Raw genomic sequence first — 23,320 nt, 5'->3', positions numbered from 1 at the left:
CATTTTCTACCATTCATGCAAGAAAATGTTGTTCACTGCATATTCAGGATCTTAACGATGGCTTGAGTGGATTCTACATCAAACTGCTTTCCCAGACCACTGTAATATGCAGGTTTCTTCTAGCAGCCCTGCCTGGAACCCCTGTGACCTTCATACTCATCTCAGTCGTCCAGCAAACAAGCAAATAGCCACAAATCCGTAATAGTCATCCATGTTGGGAAGCTCCTCTAAGAAAGGTAGCATGATTAAATAGGTGACATTCAGATTATGCAATGCAACCACTTTTAACTTCAGTACCCGCCTGGTGCCACTGGACTCCTGTCTCTCGATTGACGAAATATGACCTTGAGCCAAACCTACAATGGAAATAGAAATAGACACCCGTATTCTAAGGAAAAATGTGCCGAATTCATTGGGGTCATCAGCAGCAGGAGAAAACAAATATCTGCTTGTTTGACATAATTACAACCTGAGGAGTAGGTGAACACTGTCACAAACAATTAAGAAACCTCTGCACTGAATAAACTTTGCAAAACCTTCAGTCCTTGAGTTAGAAAGCATCTCATATCTAAGTTTTCTGACAACTAGATATCAAAATCTGTTTGCTCTCATCACTCTTAGACTCTGTCAGGGTACTGTGCACCATCCTTGAAAATGTTGAACAACTCTAGTATCTTGTCAGATCTCTCTGATAAAGACAGTAAGATGATCTCACCTGAAAGATTCTCAGGTAAACAATCAAGATGACAAGACAGAAAATTTTAACTTGAGATGCAAATAGAATCTCATGGCAAGAGAGATGAGCGGCCCTCTGATCCAGTGGAGTGAAAAATATCAGAAAAGTGGTTTGGCCTACTTCTTCAGGACAGTGAAAACCACTATGCTAAGTAAAAGAAACTACTACGTAAGAAAAAAGATGGGGTAATATGTTTCCAAGTCTGGAAAGTTTGGCTCGGATTTCTGACAAAAAAGTCAATATTTTTTTTTTTTATTTGTTTCTATCTCTCTCTAGTAACCAGAACACATTATCACATATTATATTTGCAATATTTTTATCTTAGCCTATAATACATATATTAGAATGTACACATCCATATATATACTAGAAATTACAAAGACTACCTTCACATCTGATTAAAAGGGATCTATGAACTACGGACATGATTTAAAAAAATGTATAGTGTGGGGCAGAGATGAGAAGAACACAGCTTTTAAAGGATGAATGAGCAATATTATTTTGATTTGGCTTGTCTCTTTTAAAAGACAGTACTTTCAAAGGTGTTAAACATCCAACACTTCTGCTGACTAGATACCTTTGAAAAATCGAGGTTCAGAGCAACTTCAGAAATATCAAAGGTTATAGATAAAACTGAATATAATTTGAAATCAGTCAATCAAAGGATCTAAAAATTCATTATCACTTTGTCCTGGTTTTGCTTAGAAGAACTGTAAAAAGAGCTGCAGAGGTACAATGGCAGAAAACAAAACCTAGCAATAATTGGCAAGGAGTTGGGCAAGTTCATCTCTAAAGGAACATGGTAACTTCTCGCCTTCTTCCATAACACGGGTTGGATCATGATGGTGGTAGGGAGAATATAAAAAAGGAGGAAGAGCTGGTACAGATGTACTCTGGAACAGAACTGTGCAGGATTCAGCTCCTGTTCCTGTCTGAAATGCTCTTGTAATCTGTTGCTAGGCTTGAAATGATTCAGAGTGAATGTTGTTTTAAATGCCTTCTTTTGCTTAGATCCACAGTCATGTTTGGTTTGGAAAAGCCCAATATACTGATACTCTCTTATGATTACAAAAGAGAATTTAAAGACTTCATTTGCTGAAAAGAAATAAATACAGAAGTCCTCAGCGTTTATTTTCCTTTTTTATATCTCAACTCTTTTTTCTCAGCTGTCAATCTCAGTAGCATCTGCTAAAGCTCCTCACTTTTACTCCTCAGAAACAAAATCAGCTAATACCTTTTTTTTTAGTTTTTCCTCATTCAAAACTTGGATAATTCAGGACTGATGTGGTTGTGTCCTTTTCCCATGTCTCCCAAAAAGCCACAGTATGACCTTGGCCTGACCACTTAGCCTATGGTGTCTCAGTTCCCTGCCTACCTTAGGGCTGGCTTGTTAAATGGACTGTCAGGTTTTCCACACAGAAACACTGTTTTGCATTGTACAGTGGCATCCAGTCTTCATGGGGATATTTCATTTCTCCTGTCATACAAATAACAGTACAAAAGTACAGCAATGAATGGAAAAATGACCAAAGCAAAATTAATATAATCTCAAAAAGGTATAACAAACACTCAGAGCATTGTCTTCCCCGAAGTCAACAGATTTTCTCCTCATACTAATCTACTTCTGCTTATAATATTATCTGTTTTGTGGTAGAGAGGTCTCCAAACTATTGCCTTGGCAACCAATAAACATTAATCCATGTGAGATTTTCCTCTTGAAATACTTTCTATATTGGAAATGTTATGTAGGAGGTAAATTTCACTGGAACTGGAAAAGATGTGCTGATGATTTAATTCACATTTTTTCTGGATTTTGCAACAAAACACAGTCCTGGATATTTCTTACGTGAGAACAAATTCACTATCCGTCTGATGGAATTGGCTCTGGTGGGCACGCCTGGACTGTATATTTATCTGCCCCAAAAGACTTGCAGCACCCCGAGCAGTCTAACAAAAGACACGATACAGTTTGCTCAGGGCCCAAAGTAGTTTGTGTAACACCAGGTCCTATGCTGCTTTATGTTACCATTCTTAATTCTCAGTTTTCACGCATATTTAATAGCTCAGTTTCAAGGGACCAAACCACGGCTTGCATTTAGCTGGCAAGCGCCCATGCAAAAATTGGCCCTTGCATCATTCCTGTATGTTAAAGCACTTTCCAGCTTGCAGAGCAAGATCCAGCGCTGTTGACGTACCACTAAAAAAGACTTTGTCAGAAATCCCGGGCAACCAAATAACGTTGCACCTTGGCCTGTCCCCTCAGGTAAGGCCAACTGTTGGGGTTGAGCTCAGAAAGAGAACTCGTGTTGTAACACCAGCTATAACCAAAGACTGTGGCCTCGTTTGTAGGCCACCGAGATCAATAGGAAGACTCTTACTGAATTTAATAGGCTTCAGATTGCACTTCCATAGAGCAATACCGAGGACTTGAATTACATCCAGAATGTCATACAGACCAAGGCAGTAGCAAGCAGGCACGACCGGTTTAAAGGACTGATCAAAGTCCGCTGATGTCTTTCCAAAAGCTTTGAACAAGCGCCACAGAAGGGAGAGGAGTAATCCAAAAGGAAGGTGATAGAGGTTTAGGATGACTGTGGTGAGGCCCACATCCTAATGCTGTTGCACAATGCACACTCGAAAGTCAAGTTACATGGAGAATATTTTATTCATAAGCGCAAACACTTTGGAGCATTTGTCAATGTGAAATAACACATTGCTTGGGTCTCTGAAGGCATGATGTGAACCATAACGTGTGTTACTTCAAAATAACACATAGCTTGTCACTTATTATTACTGTAATAATCTGTATTTGAATGAATCAGCAATGGCAGTGCGCACTTGCATCAAGGAAGGAGCAACTCCAGCAAAGGAGAAATTCTGGTTTTATATTCCTTATGGAAAATAAAGGAAACCTTTTGTAAATAAGGACCATTGTTCCAGACTTACCTCCTGAAGAAAGCTTAAACCCCTCAGAATGAGTAGATGGTTTCCTTAACATTCAAACACAACATGGGATTAACTCCTCAGAAACGTTTTCTATGCCTAGTAACACTCATATATTAATCTATGCCAGAACCTAGGGGACTGCACAGCTTGTTTTGGAAAACAGTGATTCTTCTTGTGTGACACCTGGAAGTCCCCTGATAATCTATAGTGTTCCAGTCAACTGATATAACAAACTACACCTGAAACCACAGATTAAAAATTTAAAAAAAAAAAAGAAAAAGAGGGGAATGCACAAACAAAGAGTTTCAGCACCAATCAGAATGAAAATGAAACCGCTGCTCCTCAACAGCAATGTGAGACAAACAAGGCTTTTCATATTGAAACGAATGTATGTAGCAAACCTGAATAATTTTGCAGCCTTTATATCTAGAGAACTGCATAACATGAAGATGATGATATGTAAGGGAGAAATTTTGAAACCTAAAATTGTCAGCTTTTGAATTTTATATGTAGTGGAATAATCACTTAAAGAAACTTTAAGAACAAGAGGAAATTATAAAAGTGATATTTTTAAGTAACACCTTTTTTTCCTCCTTCTAAAAGGAACTAGCCTCTAAAAAAATTCATTTCTCAGTTGCAAAAGTCAGAAAGGTATCTTTCAAGTGACTAAATTGCTTGGGTTTGTGAAATTAGGCTGGATATACTGTTAAGGAATTGTTCAAAGGTTTTTTTTTTTTAAATATATTTAATTTTTTTTATTGCTTTCTTACCAGAAAGCAAGAGTAAGGCTTTTTTCTTGGTACTCAGACGTTTGTTTGAGCCTTGAACTAAACACTTGTGTTATTTATCAGTTGTACTACTTGTTCTGAAAAGTCCAGATAGAATCTCATTGCGCAGAAACAGTCCTTGCCTCCAAAAAACATGCAATGTCAACGGAAAATAAACCAAATGTGTATAAAAAGCAATTACAGATTGGAAGCTGAGGCACAGAGATATCATCTGACGTCACATAGAAAGTTTGTGTAAGATTCTGGAATTGAAGATCATCTATCAATTCAGAGTTTTAGCCACAAGACCAATCTTCCTGACATTATAAACATCCTTGAAACGTGAAGGCAAACACATCTCAACTTATCAATGTCTTAAAAGCTTTGTTCTTTAAAAGCAGAGCAATAGTTCTGTTAAGCAAACTATAACCAATAACAACACTATTTTTTTTAATAATGTATTAAATTCTATTAAAGAATCAGACAATTTTTAACGCTGTTTTTGCTGCAAGAAATGTTGAGGACTATGTCTGGACATTAACACATAGCTGTATGTGTCAAGATGGTTTGGAGCTTCACAACTCACACAGGAGCTTTATGTGGCACTGTTTTTCTGGGATGACACAGTTTCAGAGCAGGAATAAGTAAAGCCGAGAAAAGCAAGGAATTTTTTTTGTCTCAAGGGCAATTACAATCTTCCAACATCTGTTTTCAAATGAAGACAAACAGTCAAAATGCTGAACTTGTCACAGAATGACAACTTAGAACAAAATGAAATCCAGGAATATATAACTTTTGCTTTTGATCATTTTATCTATGTCTGTTCTGATCTGGGTGTCCAGCTTTCTTAGGCTTTGATGGGGAAAAACAGGGCACGTACTCCACAGCCCAGACATGGCCAAGCCATATCCCCAAATCGAGAAGTCTGGAAACGCTTCTGAGTGTGTCCTGTCTTACATGGCATCCTCTGACACTGAACTGCACCTTATACAGAGGATAAACATGCTTCATCCCCAATTTGGACCTGTTGGCCAGGATTTGAGACTGGGCACTGGGCTGTATGTTTTATGCTGTCCTGCTTTCATATAAGCCTTATTCTGATTTCTGAGGTACTCTGAAATATTTTAATGGGATTTATGGTCCTGTGCAGGGAAGAATGGGTAAGAAAGCAGCAAAACCACACGAAGCTCTTATAAACCTCGCTGTTACCCTGAACACACAGAGGTTAATGTCAGACGAATACAATATTATGTGCCTTAGATCAGCACAACGATCCAAAGTAATGTTTTCATTTGGATAGAACTGGTGGAAAATTTTGATTAAATGGAAACTTCCTTTTTCATTGACAATTCATTTTGATGGAAAACGCCTGCCTAATCCTTGTAATACACTACCAGACAGTCCCACAAGGCAAATTCTCTGTTTATGCATGACTTTGAGAGAACGGTCATCAGCCAGGTTGCTTCAGTGCTTTGCCATCACAGCTCAGCTCTGTCTTACTTGCCAGCTCAAACCTGGGGTGCCTATTGTGGTGGCTGACAGTGTGAACTGGTCAGTCACTCGTTTCACACACGCCACAGATCAATTCCTGTATGATAGCGCTTTTTCATTTACCACATATGCTGAACTGCATTTGACCTGGTGGTGAAAGGTTTCATTTACCATTACAGTCACTTCAGCTGTGCAGCCTCCAGTCTGTACACTGATTTATGGATGGATGGATTTGCATATGGCAAGCATCCACACAGCTTTATAAGTTTGCATTTATGCCAATAAATGTAAAGTCAGGGCTATGATACTAGTATGAGTAATGTTTTTATTAGAAATAGCTCTGTTTGGGATTTTTGCTGTTGTTGGGGTTGGTTTTTTTTTTATTTTGTGCTTTTTTTTTAAATGCATGTCAGGATAAAATACCATTCCATTTCCAGTTTAAGACACAGGGACACTGCTAAAAAACCCAACCCTTTATTTCTTATTTCTTTCTTATAACTGTTGCTTAGCAGGTATACATGGGGATCAACTTGTCCCTGGGGGCAGGACTGAGCACAAATCCTGACATTGATGGAGAAATCTCCAGGCTGATCTTGGAGATGGGAACATAAGAACAGCAATATCCAGCCAGACCAAAAGCCAATCTAATGCAGGGACTACTGGTGACCATGTATGGATGGTTAAGGAAAGAACACGAGAACAGGAGAAGGCATAGTTCCTGATAGTCCTTATGTCAGAGCTGAAGAAAATTGTGCTAGGTTTTTTGGGTGGGTTTTTTGGTTTGGTTTTGGTTGGGTTGGGTTTGGGCTTTTTGTTGTTGGGATTTTTAAATAGCGTTTGATCTCCTCCATACCTGGCCTAATTAACTGACTACTGTAGAAGGCTCTTGTCTGGGTCAATTCAATACCAACATACTAACACCCCGTACAAATACTAAAAGCTAACGTCCTGGTTTTCAGAAATTTTTACTGTAAGCAAGCTGTCATTCTCTCCACAACGTACACGTGCATCTTCAATTAATGTTAATGCTGTCTTGATGAAACATCATGACAAATATTCATTCATTCTTTGTTTCCTGGTATGAGCAAAGGAGAAAAGATCCACCTCCCACCCACATTCTGTAACAGATTTAGGAATGCAAGACCTTTCATGCTTAAATCATCTACTATGCAACGCATATGTTTATACCCACTGAAACACAAAACACATCATTCATTATTTTGAAACTTAATTTTGAATTAGACATTTACATTGAGGAACAGCTAAAAATAACTTGCAGTAGGGCGTGGCGTAATTTTGCACTGTTAATGGATCTGGTCCAAGTACGGGTGTGTAAATAGCTTCATTATGTTACCTACATTATGTAGGCAAATGCATGCATGCACCTAAGGATACTTTCAGAATTCAGAGAGTTTGGGAAGTTTCTTCCCTTAGCTGAGCTTCACAGAGGCACAGGCTGAGCTTAGCCAGACACAAAAATCCCTTTGGAAGAGCAGTTGGGTGGAAGAGAGCATCTGGTCTCAGTAGGACAAAGGAGAGGAAGGAGTTACCCGTGTTGCATTTATGCTCCACGTACCCTGCCACTGTCTAGCAACTTTACACAGATGTCTGATGTCTGTGTGTCCTTTAGTTATCACTTGAACAGGCTCAGAGACTTCTGAGTAAGTGGCCTTCTGGGTATATGAATCTTTTGTATATAGGTAAATATATAATGCAATTTCTAACTTTTAACATCATCCTTAGCCAGCATTAGAGAAGTATTAGGATGCGTCTGTTCCACGACATCATAGACCTGTTTACTAATGAGTTACTTTGTGGGTTGTTCTCTGACTGCTAACATAGTTTAAGTAACAGCTCCAATTAATTAAATCGATGCCCCTTACAGACTAGTGAAGGACTTCACAGACAACTGCACCAGAGATCAGAAGTAGAGCAAATGTGTTTCCTATTGGATTTTATGCCACAAATGGTTTCTGCTCCTATTTTTAATAGAAAACATTCTTTTTGCTTCCTTCTTTAAATGTGTACCTGTCATAAAATGTGAAAAATTTTATTGCCCCACCACCCCCTACTGCATTTGAGACTTTGCATTTTCTTAACATGTGACATAGGCGACAATAAATTTTAGGATAATAGAAGTGTCTGCACAAGTGGCTACATCTGAGTGGCTGCAATTTGAGATTTCTCTTGCTGTTTTGCAAAGAGCACTGAGAGCCCATTGACAAGATGTCTGGGGCGAGGGAGCACATGGCCCCGTGCTTGCTGTCCCACTTTGTCAGACTGATGTTTGAAAAGGAGCAGGGATTCCTTGCTCTCCTGCTAGCACTAGCAGCTATTTGGAGTGGCAGGAAAGCAGCTCTGGAGTCTCCTGCTGTGGGGAGAGCTCCTGGGCCCTCTCCAATGAGCTCATGTGCGAAGCAGGCAGTAGCAACTTTCACTCAAAGTGCCTGGAGCCACAGCTACAGTAAGTAAGTAAGACTCCAGTAAGACATAAAAATTTCCACAGTGCTGTGCCCTTTTTTGATAGATATGGGAATGGTTATTGAAACAGAACAACTGCGTTATGGAACACCTATTCCAACTTGCAGTGTTACTTATCTAAAGTTACTGTGCTCAAATCTGTGGAATTGCTTCAAGGCTGATTTGTGTCTAATGTGTGCTCTGTGTTACATTCAGGGGAGGTTTAGGCTGGATATTGGGAAAAATTTCTTTACTGAGGGAGTGGTAAAGCATTGCAACAGGCTGCCCAGGGAGGTGGTGGAGTCACCATTACTGGAGGTGTTCAAGGAACGTGTGGACGTGGCATTGCGGGACATGCTTTAGCGGGCATGGTGGTGTTGGTTGATGGTTGGGCTTGATGATCTTACAGGTCTTTTCCAACCTTAATGATTCTGTGATTCACACAGATGGACTTCTGCACAGAAGGTTTCAGTGGAAAGACCTGTTAACAGGAGGACGTGGCTAAGATATGACATTCCTTTGCGCAAAAACTCAGTTTAAACTTGCTTGGGCATTCAAAAATACCTGATCGAATATCATATTGATACGCATCCTTAAAAGGACTCAAAGATCCACCAGACTGAGTGAGGGTCTTCTGTAGTGACTTCAATTGACATTGTATCATACTGGACATGAGGATGCAATGAACCACAGCAAGGCAATGAATGCTCTTCTTGTGGTAGAGCGCAGTGGAGCCATGGGATAAGCAGGATCAAGAGGGATTGTTACTGAATGAAAAATTTAATTTGGGAACAGAACAGTATTTTGAACAGATTTTGCCTCATTTCTTCCGAAAACTGGGCAGAGCTCAGAAATTTCAAGTGATCCTTACAATTGCTTGGTGTTGTTGGTTTATTATTTCATAAGTGAAGAAGAACTTGTATAACCTCCTAAAAGGGCACTTAACATCGCAAGTGCCATGTGCGTTGCAATCAGTGGGACTCATCATGTGAGTAGGAGTTTGTTCGATCAGTCCTGTTTTTCATTTTTAATCTCCTGGTAAATACCAAGACAAATCACATTTCATTACAGGAATATTAGTGTGATTGAACAAATCCCAGAGCCTTTGAATAATTGCCCTTTATAAATTCAGTGAATGAAATTGCATCTAACTTTGTCTCTGTGCGTTCTTTTCAGCATAATGTAACCAGATCAAATTAGTGTGCAGAAGCTTTTTGAGAAAGAAAATGTGTGCTGTAAACGATTACAAGGGTGGCACAAGCTATTTACAGAATTATGGAGCTTGAATGAAATATACGTCATGCTATTTCGAGTTAAGTAGATGGAAACTACAAAACAATATCGAGGGAAATGATATCGATAAACTACAGCAACAGCCCCACGTTATCTCATGATTAAGAAGTAGGTAGATAATTCACATCACCTTTGGAGGTGAACTTTACTTTGGAAACATATTCTAGTCCTTGCCTGATCACAGTTTTTGGAGCTGTTTCAGGCATAAATGGCTTAGTAAATCTTTCTCTCTCCATATATATATATGCTAATTCTATCTAAGCAGACACGAGGTACAATAAAACATGTAGAAAATTGTCTGGCTCAGAGCCTATTAAGATTTTTATTTTACCCTGTATTCCACATTTTTCTACTGTTTACTTTGACTTTTTCGCCTTTTTGGATGCATGAAGAACTGTATCTCTTGAAGTATACATTTAGTTTTAAACAAACACATTCACCCATTCTACCTAGTTCAGCATGTACTAGAGTACAACAGCGGAGCAGAATAGTGAAATGATGAGCAGATTCTAAGGAAGATTAAAGTAATGATTATTTTGGGTGCCTCCAGGGTCAGATACAGACACAATTCAGAATAATACTCAAATCCCTTACATTTCTTCCACTCCTATCACACTTGTCTGCCAGACTTTCAATGAAGGTCTACATCTGCTTACTGCTTAGATCGTGCGCTTTTTTTTCTTTTTTTTCTTCCTTTTTTTTTGGAGGGGGAGAGGGAGAACGGCTTTTTTAGCTTATGTTTTTTGAAATATTAAAAGAAGCAGAAAATGTATAGTAGTGGGAGACCTGATACTGCTTTTTAAGATTCGCTTTTCTCCAAGTGGTCATTATTACCGCAGTTCTATTTAAGGCATGGGAGTTTCCATACCTGTGAATAAGTTAAAGTTTTATGATGCTGCTTTTCACAGCACTTTGAAATGCAATGATCTTTGCCAGGAGCTAGCCAGAGAATTATTTACGTATCTCCCTTCCTACCTCAGCTGACCATTCACATGCAAATAGGAGCTTTGACAGCTTCTCCATGCATTTATGAAACCCAGTGATCTGTCCATTTTTCAATTCAGAATGAAAGATATGACAATGCCTTAGAATAAAGCCCTGCCAGACTCTAGATTAGTTTCTTACTCTGCAATACTGAATATGAAAAAAAAAAATAAAAAAAAAATCAACTTTCTTGGAATGGAAAATTTTGGGAGCAAAGTGAATGCATTTTGGTCATAAAATAATTTCTTAGACACCAGCTGGGGGACAGTAGTATTACAAACTATTTGAAAGGCAGAGCTGACTTAGGCTCTTGCTTCTTCCTCCCTTGGTCACTCAGAAACCAACAAAATAACTCAGCCCCTCAAAACCCCTGGTTTTTAGAGTAGGTTCAAATCATTACACCATGGGCACACCATGACATCAGGGGAGGAAAATGAACAGCAGACACTTAAGCTGGCCCTGCCTGTTAAACCCCACCTTTGAAGAAACTTGGCTTACACTGCTGAGCACTCGCCCATAGTACGTACACCCTCATAAGTGGGTCCCAGAACAGCTCACCTCCGCACAGAACAGGTCCACAGGCCGGCCCCGCACAGGCAAGCAATTGTCTCTCAAACCCTGGTGTCCGAGAGACCTGACTGAGTGGTTCAGCTCAGGACAATATTGTGCTTTCATGGTGATGATCAAAAATCATTGCTATTCTACCCACTCGCCAGTTGTTATTTTAAAGGAAAACTTAAGACCTGAAGTCTCCTTCTCTGGTGTGGTTTCAGTGTCTTATAACCAGAAACAAGTACACATTGCCTAGTCTAAAAAGCTGTATTTTACCTCTCCTCATGTAATTTACATACATTGATCACTTCCATATGTCTGGCATAAGGTAAAATAGTTTCTATGCATAGTAATGGGGTGAACCTACAGTGAAACAAAATTCAGCATTTGTCATTTCCTACATGCTGATAGAAAAAGTTTTTAAGAGAGAGGTAGTTATGAGAAGTGTCCTTAAAAATGCTGTTTATGGTCTCAGCTATGGAAATTGTGTTCAAAAACTAGAAGTTGCATTGCTTGGTTCTGTCCTCAGTCCCTTTGGTGCAATGTCAGTTACCAGTTATCAGTGATCTAATTCCCTTCTCACATGCATCACTGCAGTCACAGTCATTTCATGAAGTTACACTTGATTTACACCAGAATAATTGGTGATAGCTTAAAATTTCTAATACAGAATAATAATACACATGAGACTTGAAACTGCTCTCTTTGAAGACAAATGAAAAAGTTTCTTTACTCCAGTAAACAGAACCTTTTACCTTGGTCTCTGTTGGTCTCTTTGCCAGCCTCAAGAATTGGACTTAGCTCTTCTAGCTCCTGAAAAACTGTCAGAAAACTATGTAGCACGTGGTCAAGTAAGACACTGTAGTCTAACAAGTCAAACTACAAACTTGTGCCTGAAGTTCAAAGGCACACCAAAATCATACAAAATCTTGTACTTGCTCTGATTTTCTTAATTAATGGCATGAAAAATGGTACTTTATTATGGAAAAAGAATGTTATTCAAAACAACCATTATATCACGTAAGTGGCATGAGGAAGTATAAAAGCAAAGAAAAAAAATTCCTTGAGTTAATTCACTGAAGGTAATATTTAAATGCTGCATTTAAGGTATGCGGAATACATGAACAACCAATTTTGTTTTCACATAAGCCAAGCTGATGAAGGGAACAGGTGCTTTCTTACTTGTTTTAGGAATGAGGATGTGAATCTTACAGAGATGCAGAATTCCACTTCTGAATTTATTATATCAGTTAATCCTCATTATTAGGTTTGAACTAGGGCTGTCAAGCAACAGTTTTCCAGTGAGCAAGTCACAAATGATAGGCAATTATAACTGACTGAACTGATTACTGACTATTTCCCCAAGTGGCTAAGACAGGCTTCCCTCATCCTGGAGAAAGTTGGGAAGCATTTTGGGTATGGGAAGTCAGAAAAAGGGCTGTGTGCAGGAAGAAATAGAAGTTTTGTGTCCAGAATCTGTTGGGAAGGAAAACACACAGCAGCAGAGAAGTATTAACCACCAGTGGCCTGGTAAGGGATGTTCAGAGTGGGTGAAAAGGGGAGGAAGTGCCCAAAGTGAGGTTTGTAGTTTTGTCTGATAAGCACAAGAAAAAAAAATACATTTTTTAACTCCCTCTTAATTTTAAAATATGATTATCAGCTATGATTATAAAAAAGGAGAATCCTAGCTCAAACTCAGAGAAATAGGCCAGGATCTTGCAAGCACTCACATACTTTTGGTAGACAGTATTGCAAAGACTAAACACAAAGGCTCTTCTTCTCTGGAGTTATCTGTAATCACCTTCACAGTGTATTTAGTGTGAAATAGAGGTGGATACTCCAAAAATCATTGTGAAGAGTTCCTGTATAGAACTGTCTGGAATACCCAAACTGAATTAAATTAGATATGCTTTCTGGATAATAGGCATGTGTTTCATGTCACATACAGACGCAGCTGTGAATATAATTATTATAATCACTTTAAAGTACCTATAAGGCCTTTGTATGTTGATCAAAAATAAGTTCTGACTGAACTTTGAATATACACATTAATGGGATTATTCTGAGAGTAGGATACAGCTCTGAATAAGCATGGCAAGTCTCTGACCTCGAGCAATTCCTCATGAGATCACTTAATACCACTTTACAGGTGAAGAAGCTGACACAGAAGAGCCAAAGAATTAATAGGATTTCACATTTATGGTACTTTCTTTGATTCCCATTACAGTACAGACTTCCTATGTCTCATCAGCCGTGGTGCTGGGTTTCTGTTAACCTCCAACCTCCATTTGTAGGTGAGGATAACAAAATTTTCCTAATTTGTGTGACTGTTGTCCAGTAAAGACTGTGACTTGCAGTGCGGGTTAAAAGAATGATGAAAGATACAAAATTGTAAGGGGATGCCAGAAAAGGAAGCAGAATACCCAGTAGATTACAGTTCCATCACAGATGGGAAACAAAATCTGAAAAAGTAGAATTAGAAATCTATGTTAATCTTGATCTCAATAGCCCAGGCTGCAGAGAAAAAGAAAATTTCAACATACATCATCATCATCATCATTATTATTACTACTACTACTACTTCTTTATTTCATAACACTCCTTTAAAAAGAGCTATGTGGAATTTTCTTTTAAATTTAACAAATTCCTAAATCTTTTCACTTGAGATGAAATCTTGCTTGCCTATTTGTTGGAGGTCAGTAATTATGGCTAGAGTACAAATGACTGAGGATGCATACTTAGAACAGCAATATGGAGGGAGGGCTACCATACTGATAACCGTACAGCCAACATCCTGCAAATACTCCTTCGCTGATGTTTAGGACATTTCAGATAACTGCCAACAAGAGCTCTTTGAAAATGTTATGATACCCTCCTGTACATCTGAATACACACTTGGTCGTGGTGGATGGACTCTGACACATCTTGGAAGAGCAGCAATTTAGAAATAAAGCTATCTATCTCCTGACTATGCAATTTGCAGGTAGGTCCGGAGTGCATTTATATTGCTGTCTGCAAGGCTGTCAGAGCAAGAAGTTTTGATACAGCCATTCTTCTGCTGTAGTAGCAAGGAATATGAGAAAAAAAGGAATCTGGAAGATAAAAGTTTTCTTTCCCAGATCCCCGGACATAATTTCTGTTGTCCCTCCTATCACTCGCAGGGACTGGCATTTACCACATGGGCCTAGCAGACCTTGTACAGGACCTAGTGTGGTGGAGATGAGACCAAGTTGGCCTACAGATACTGTGGAGCAACACTCATCATCACTGATATGACCCTTGCTGTGTTTTGAGAAAAAGAGCTTCATCAGGAGTCAGAACCATTTCTGACTATACATTCATGCAAAAGTAGTAAAGTTGCACTGGGAAATCCATGAAGGAAGTAAAAGTAATATTAACACCCTGAATTCTCCACTTCATCTTAAGAGACGTCACTCTATGCCTTGGCCAGGCATGGGATCTGTGTCTAGCAAAGGATGGCTATTGCCATTCCAGTGTCAGCTGGTGATGAAAGCTGTACCCTGCAAGCTCTGCAGCTCTTTTGGATGCTTGTGAGCTGTATTTATCGTCTGTTGCCTCTAGAAAAGGCCACCAACCCCTCCTCCTTGAAAGGCAGCTCTAAATCCTTTAAATTATCTCACAGAGCTTTTTTGTGTCCTTTTCTCACACAAGGCTGGAATTTCAAAAGGAGCCAAGAGGGGCCGTCAGAACCAACATGAGCTTTGCTTCATTAGAGTGGAGGGTAAAGGAGAGCTTTCTTTTTCCTCCTTCCACAAGTTAGATGAAAGCAAATAACTACTTCATTCCTCAGATTGTTCCCCGCAAGATCCAACTTTGTATGAAAATATTTATAAGAGATGAGAATTTTATTTGACTGCTCACTTCTAAAGTTTCTGCAACAACCAGCTGGAGAGATAAGCAGGCGACCCAACAAATGTCAAACAACTTTAAAACATTAGAAAAGTGGCAAAAACTTCTGACTTTACTGTGTTTGGCTATCAAACAGCAAAGGATGAAAACTACATGTGACACAAAGTAGACTAGTGCTCACACGTTTTAGGGATTGCTGTAGGTTTGTCTAGCTCAAAGGGAATCTGTAATCCCCAAAGCGAGAAAAGAATCCCCCAAAGTGTAAGTCTATTTAGAATTTTTAGAAATGAACCTAAATTAGGTTTCATCCTGTTCTCACTATTGAAATAGTTCAGCTGAAAAAGGGGAGAATCAGGGTCGAGGCATCTGTCCTCGGAGTTGCACTGATGCATATGTATTTTTATTTGCAAACTATGCTCTATGAAATTGAGTCTTCAATACATTTTTCTTTTAAAGAGTAGAAACATTCAGAAAGCAACAGAGCTGGTCAGGGGACAGCTTATTGAAAGCTCCGAATGATTAAGCTATTAAATTAGTAAAGCTCTGCAGCCCCAGACAGTCACTTCCAGCATGTGTCACTGGATTTGGGATGAGCTTATTAAGGAGGAGAGACATGGGAAATGTGAGATATACGTTAGGTAATTGTTTTAAGATAAGAAGAATTAAGTGGTACTGTATATTTCTTGCTATGACTGAAAGTTTGATGTGAATTTAGATAGAGTCACAGGTGACCTCAAGATCACAGATACTGAGGGCATACATAAGTTTAAACAGTCGGATTTTTACACAACTTAAAATTCTCATTAAGGCAGAGACAGTTTCTTAAATTAGGGTGCTTTGAGATCAGAATACAGCCGAGGTTCTTCCATAGCATATAATTGGTACCTTCTTTTGATACTTTCCCAGAAATAAAGCAAGTAAATGAATGAACAAGCAGCTTAATTCCTTTTACAGTCACTGAAAAGCAATGAGCACCATTAAAGTCTCATTCAGCCTGCCTAACCCAAGATTAGCTCTCTGGAGGTACCTCTCATTCCATTGACAGTGAAAAGAGCCTAATGTGGCTGACTATGTCAGTCAAAAAGAAAGAGAAAGATGTCACAGCGAATCTCCTGTGGTGCAGGAGAAAGGCTACAGCGCTCTTAAGATTTCTGATGCTCTCAACAGCTGTGGCCATCCTTTTCTCTCTTGTACATTGGGGCACTATCCCACTTGGAAAAAAATAGGAAAAGTCAAGTAAACGTACTATCCCCACAGCTATTCGCACCATCCACAGCTGTTACTGGAAGAGAGCAGCTAACCTATATGAAGGCTGTATGTGGGAGGACTGTGAACTTGCAGACATTCCTGAAGGGAGCTTTAATCCTGCAAGGGAAGGAATTCGCTGAATCGCCCACCAGCACCAGCACAACACGAGCACAACACCAGCAGCAACTTTCACATGTAACCTTAATTAACAAGAGCACCAGGACAAGCTACAGAACTTCCATTTAAAAATTTGACATAGAGCTGCCAGGGCCCACCCCACACATTCGCTTAAAAATACACGCGTGGGAGCCTGAAGACAGTTTTACCCTTTTTAGCTTTCACACAACTGGAAAATGTCACAACCATTGACACCACTTAGAAGGATTTGTTTTCTTCTCAGTCACTTAGGCACTGCCTCAGGTGAAGATGTCATTTTGCTTCCGATTGAACTAGGGTCAAGTCAGGCTCCAGCTGATGCGGAAAATGTTCAAAATATTGGAGCAACTTTGTATTGCTTGTGCTTCCATTGCAAAGTTCCAGGTATGCACATGAGAGAAGAAGCCTGTGAGCCAGAGGAAGCAGATAAAAAAGATGTCTCTCTAATAGCAGCTGTGGGCATTAAAGGCTGTATGCAGAATCAGTGATTGGGCAAACCAAAACCATATTAAAAGGATCAGAGTATAGCAATGCATTAAATAAAAACTGAAAAACACTTCCAAGCAAAGAGTTAAAAACACAAATCATTTAGTGGTTTCTTCTCAGATGGAACACCATGTAAATGCTTTCTGTACATACAGAGGCACACGCAAGAGAGATTATCATAAATAACCCATTTACATTGTAGCAACCTGCAAAGACTGGGTTTCTTATTTTAAATATTGTTTTGCTAAACCTTATGGAATAAATACACACCTGAATAAACACTAAGCAAACAGATAGGTACTGCAGTCCTGATCAAAAAACTTCAAGCACAGAAGTAAATTTTAAGGCAGGGTTCACGTATCAGTAGATCCATTGAGCTCAATTAAACTATGGATGTTTAAATTCCTCACTAGGTCAGAGTTTTAAAGATACTGTAACAAACAGTAAAAGTAAGTGCTGCACACCTTGTCCACAGCAGAAGAGTAGAGTTTCCATTGCTGTCAATACGGCACCTTCCATGAATAATTCAGTCATTTGCAAACCGTACAGCACAAATAATTATAGAGAACTCCAGCTTCTCAGAAAAGGGAGGCTCTGTAATTCAGAAACCACTTTTTCCACTGGAATTAAATGGGAAAGTTGGAAACACCAAATGAAAATGTTGGGCTAGGTTTTCTCCCTCCTTGTTCCAATTACACTGCCTGTCTCGACCCTCATTAGCTAGCTGAAGATTTCCCTATATAGGCAAGCTCCGAGCTTCGGCACTTCCTTCATCAGCTTCTCCCTCCTGTCAGCCCATGGGGCACGTCAGAGGCAGGCAGCATAGTCCCACCGTTTCCCCTGACAGTTCTCAGGTCTCGTAAAGACCCCACTCAACCAACGTTAGAAAGACTAACACACGGAGCTTATCTGAAGTACTCATCATTTTGGGGCAAAAAAAGGCTGAAGAGGCCGCGGCTGCATCTGATGTCTTCACTGCCTTCCAGCCTCCTGCACTGACTGAACAGCGAGGTCTGAGAGCGCCAGAGCTGTGCAGAAACGCTATCAGGAACAGTGGAAGCTGAAGACTGTTACAAGCCCGTGCCTAGACTGCAAACATCACTGGTTTGCCTTCCTTCACGGTCTTCTTCCTAAGTCTGGGCTGCCCTTCGCTCCTTTTCAGGCACATTAGAGAGGCTTTTCACTCAGACAGTACTCTTAAAACATAGTTTAAGCAAAAGTTTTTTTAAGCAGATACCTTGCAACCTGAGACAAACTCTCATACTGGTCCCAACTCAAGAGAGACAGGCTCCTTTGCCAATATTTCTCTCTCCATTTCCTTCTCCCACTTCGTCCTACTTTCCCAATATTTGTGGAGGTATTGAATTGTGAGTTATAGAGTTTGATGGAAAGGGAAAACCACAATCAAACCCACCGGCAGGTCATCAGCTACAACCAGACTGGGTCAACAAACTGCAAACCAGGTATCATATTTACGCTAGCATACACACAGGTAATTCAGTGCGGTGTCACTCCTCCCTCGTCATGGCATGTTGGACTGATTGAAACGGACAGAAGTTTTGCCATTGCTTTCACTAGGGCCAGCATTTCATGCGTATAAAAATCCATCCTATAAAACTGTAAATCAACTGCACATCAAGGATGGAGTAGTTCTCACTATCACTGCAACTTTAAACAAAACACTTATTTTTAATATGGCTTGAATTGGAGCCAGGGAGTAATAGAGCTAAATCTGTGTGCAATGCTTTTCCAGTTACTTATTCTCAAGTAATATGCATCCAATTGAGCAACAATAACAAAGAAGAACCACACATGTACTCTTACAAAACATACTTAGAGCATTTAGTAATTGTCAATAGACAAATAGGACGCGACAGATGGATTTGAGAAAGTTGGGTTCACAAGATTTACTGATGTGGAGACAAAATGGGGGTTGCCTTAGGAAAAATCTGCAAATCAAGGAATTGTTAATGGAAACTCTCTCTTTCTTTGGGCTTATATGTTTATATTTAAAGGTTACTGTAGCTGGTTCCATCTCTGTTTGTGCCGTTACCTCCCCATACAGAGGACAGCAAAAGAAAATAGGAAACAATAAACGATACAAGAAATCCATCTGGAGTTAAGACTCTATTTATTGTTTTAAACTTTGCACACTCAACTTGATCACCATCTTTCTGAGAACTCTGTGCTCAGTAGAAGTTTCCTGAACAGAATCTGTGACCTAGTGACACGATACAGAGACTTACAACTGACACTGAAATTGAAGCCAATGAATTAAGAAAAAACAAACAACAAAAACAAACAGAAAAAAACAACAACAAAACCCCCTACACTCTTTCAGGAAAGATTCGTTTACTTTTGACATATCAGCAATGACATTTCTTGTTACTTTACAATAAGGACACAAAGTCTTTGGAGGACACAAAAAGAGGAGCTCAGGGGTTGAAGGGCTCAGCTGAGCTTTCAGTTTTATAGCTGGTTTTACCACATTTAGGCTATGATCCAGAACTTACTGACTTCAATGAACTCTGCATCAGGCCTTTCATCATATTAATTCCCTTTGACTGAAATAAGGAGATAAATATCATCTGTGCAAAACCTTTCCAATCCATGCACTAAGATGAAAATGCTTTGAAACTTTAAAACGTTCGGAGCAAAACCCTGATGTTACCGAACAGGAGTTTCACCACAGATTTCAGCTGGACAAGGATTTCCCTAGTGCTCTCCTCAAATTTCCTTCCTTTAATATGCCACCAAAATCAAGGTGATATAAACCAAATAACCAGAACTCTGTTTTACAATAAACAGAAAGAACCTTTTCAGACCACAGATGTGGCCTTAATATATGCATTTATACACTTTCCCTTCCTCTTCCTATCCGTAACATGCCCCGTAGGATGCTTCTAATCTTCTGCAAGACTGAGTGACAAGAAGTTAAGAGGAAGCTCACTGAAACTTCTGTCCAGCAACCTGGGAAATGGCAGAGCTAATACTGGACCTTTGAAAACAAGTGACCATAGGAAATGAAGGTTGGCAGGGATTTAACCCTTCATGACTCAGTTTTCTAACTTTTAAAGCAAATGCCTGAGCTTTTTAACCATGTTTGACATCTAATTAGTCGAGAAAAACAAGACGTTAAAATACATCCTTGCTTTTCTTTTGAAATAAAGCACTGACAATTAGCTCCAAGGTATTTGTTTAGGCAAAAAACAAGCATGCATGTTAAAAGAAAGTACAATGACAGCCACTGAAAGAGAAATCACTCAGGTCATTCTTTTCACCCTGCATGGTTTTTTTTCAATATCGTAAGTTTATTTTTCTCAACCACAGCTCTTCATGGAGAGGCAGAGTGGGTAAGGAACTGGGAAGCTTCTTTTCCTGATTGCAAGCAGTTTGAATAGAGATGAATCACGTAGTATCACATAGTCATATAGCGGTGAGGAATACCCCGAGAGATACATATTAGCATGTAAGGTATTCAGTCATAATACCTAAAAGACATATTTTCAATACCTACAGCTCTTAAGGCTGCTCCTACGCAAGGTGTTAACATTGATCTGTGCATAAAATACTGTGCTGGAAGCAAAATTTGTCTGGAAAAGCACCAGCTGATAAGGCTTAGTTTTCCCTGACTACTAATGATATCCCCATACTTAGGGATCAATGCAGCAGCCCAGGCAACATGCTCCTCTTGACCTGGCCAAGCATTTACACTGGTACTTAACATTAAGCATGTGAGTAGTCTGATCTGATTTTTAGGGTTACACGTTTTAAGTCAAATATGTGAATCAAAGGCCAGAGTGTGAATTGCTGTAAGTCTTCAGACTTCAACTTGCTTTGAATTAACTATGGATTTACTTTCTTTGCTAGATAGGAAACAGGGTTGCTCAGCATTTCAACTCATTTTCTTTTTACAGTGATCCGCCAATTATAAAACCAGTTCCAATGTTCCTTTCAGTTTCCTGTTTTGCTCATATAGGACTGACTGTATATTAAAATTTGATGTCTGATATATTTCAAAAATGAAAATGAGACCCTTTCTCCCAGCAAGAGCAGAACTGGAAAACAACCAATCAGCAGAGTAGCAAAATGTTGCTAAACTGTAGATGGATACAGCACCAGCAGGGTGAAAAAAGAAAACATAAAAAAAAAAAGAAAAAAAGAAAACCAGGATCAGTCAGATTTGGCCATCCTTCAAAATTAGTTTCTGTGAGTTTAGTCACTATGAGCATGGGTAGCAGACTTGACACATCAATAAACTTTAAAAGGGTGAAAAAAATAAACAATAATTAATTAGCCGTTAAACCCCTTTACAGGATATTTTTATAGGATTTTTGCTTCTATATACTAATCTGAGTTTCAGTATGATTGTAAAAGTTTGGAAGCAATTAAGAGATTTTTTAATGAGTTTTTTGACATGACATGTAGTTATGGTAGAAGCTTTCTTCAGACTTCATTATTCAAAATAATCAATTTTGTGTTAAATACAAATGGCTTTTCTTATGAAAAGCAAATTAACAGATCCTGAACCCCTTCAACTGTTCTTTTCATACATATCTTTTCAAGTTTAAACACACACAAATATGCATATATGTGCTCTTTAATAAAACCCTGCACATGCATTTATTTCATACAGTGCATCCAAGGTTTGCAGGTGTTTAATTTATGTTTTTTATCTGGAGTGCGAAAATGACGGCTGCCGTGTATCAGAGAGGACTTTTCTCCCTCTCATTTGCAGCACGAGAAAGATGAAAAAAATTGGAAAACATATTTCTACTGGCAGGAGATGTATTGACACTATACTGTAAACTGAGGTTGACATCTATGACCAGGCATGCACACACATGTTCTCTTTTTTTCTACTGTAGAAGCAGTGTGTTACTTTTCCTCCCTTCTTGCAGAACCGTAGCTGCTGCTCCTTCTCCCAACCTTCAATAATCTGAGAATTATCAGAAGGCAGCTCTTCAGAGAGAGACGTGTATATATACACATAGATGTATAGATCTCCCTTTTAGACAGAATACTCTACAGCTCTTATGTTTTCAACTTCTTTCCCAGTTGCACATTCTCCAGATTTGGTGAATTCTTGTGAAAACGTACTCAGAGAGAAACTATGCTGATAAAGAAAAGAGTCTGCCTACTTCAGACTCCTCCTTTAATACTGGCAGTATTATACAAAAGTTAATTACTGACAATTGCAGTGTGAATGGCATTACACAATTTCAAACGTAAAGGTAATCTCACAGCTCTCTTTCCTGGGTTACACCTTCCCTGTGATCCCTAATGAAATACATCAGACTGCACCGAAAACAATCCCAGTCCAAATAAATTGCGCTGCATTAAACATCCATAGGCAGTATTTCCTAGCGCAGAACAGTCCTTTCCTCCTTTTCTGGACTGATCTGTGCCTTTCAGTTTGTAGTTTCTTGGCAAACCCACCATCCACTGCTTATGTTAGGCATCTGATTGTCAGATTTGTGCAAACTGAATATTCATGACTTGAAAATTAACCACTTCATGCCTAAAAAAGGAAAATAGACATCTTCATCTATTCCATGCTGTTTGAAACCGATCGGGCATTGTGGCTGCGCCGCATGCCCAGCCCGGGAGAGATGAGCCGGGTGGGCAAACGCGTCTCACCCTCTCAGCGAGTGAAGTCCGGTGAAATAGCACAAGACTGAACAACACTCTTCCAGCGACCAGGGCGAGCCGGGCTCCCTGGCTGCAAATGCAACTAACTCTTCTTTGTCTCTGTTTAAACTGCGTGGTACCGACCGTAGCCCGGAGTGGCTTTTGAAGTATTTTTGCAGGAATTTTTCCCGATGCCAATTTGCCCCGTGGAAGATAAGGGCAGCCAGGGAGGAAGGTGGGGAGGCGGGGGGGAGCGGCGGGGCGAGGAGGAGAGGCTTTGAGGAAAACCGAGAATAAGAGAGAACAACAGACTTACCTTTATAGGATAATTTGAGCCTCGGCACGTTATTCTTCACATGCTGGCAGTTCACTCTTCCTGCTAGTAATACTCCCAAGGAAAGCAAGGCAATCCCCCTGAGCCAGCCCATGCTGCAGCAGCCACTGTAGGGTCCCTGCGAGCCGGAGCCGCGGCGCTCCCCGTCCTGCCGGGCGCCGCCGGGGAACTTCAGGCAACCTGGGGAGCGGAGGTAACAGGTGATGGGGGTGGGCTCCGCGCCCCGCCGCGCCCCGCCGCGCCCCGCCGCCGCCGCCAGCCGCCCCGGCCCCCCGCCTCGCCGCCGCCGCCGCCGCCGGGGCAACTTCAAGCCCCTCTCACGCACACGCCGCGGGCCGGAAAAGGAGGCAGCCCCCGGGCGCGAGT

The 23,320-nt window shown here is 40.0% G+C and overlaps 1 protein-coding gene across 1 annotated transcript in view; it reads right to left on the bottom strand.

Moving 5' to 3' along the window:
- SEMA3A (semaphorin 3A) overlaps positions 1-23,063 on the bottom strand; it is a 167,324-nt gene extending 144,261 nt beyond the window's left edge. The window contains exon 1 of the mRNA XM_059817251.1: positions 22,937-23,063. Coding sequence (XP_059673234.1) covers positions 22,937-23,048 — 112 coding nt within the window. The 5' untranslated portion in view covers positions 23,049-23,063. The remainder of the gene's footprint in view (positions 1-22,936) is intronic.
- Positions 23,064-23,320: the final 257 nt, after the last annotated feature.

Source organism: Gavia stellata, chromosome 4 (assembly GCF_030936135.1).
Source record: "Gavia stellata isolate bGavSte3 chromosome 4, bGavSte3.hap2, whole genome shotgun sequence".
Taxonomy (NCBI): Eukaryota; Metazoa; Chordata; class Aves; order Gaviiformes; family Gaviidae; genus Gavia; species Gavia stellata.
This window is presented reverse-complemented; position numbering and strand designations above follow the sequence as displayed.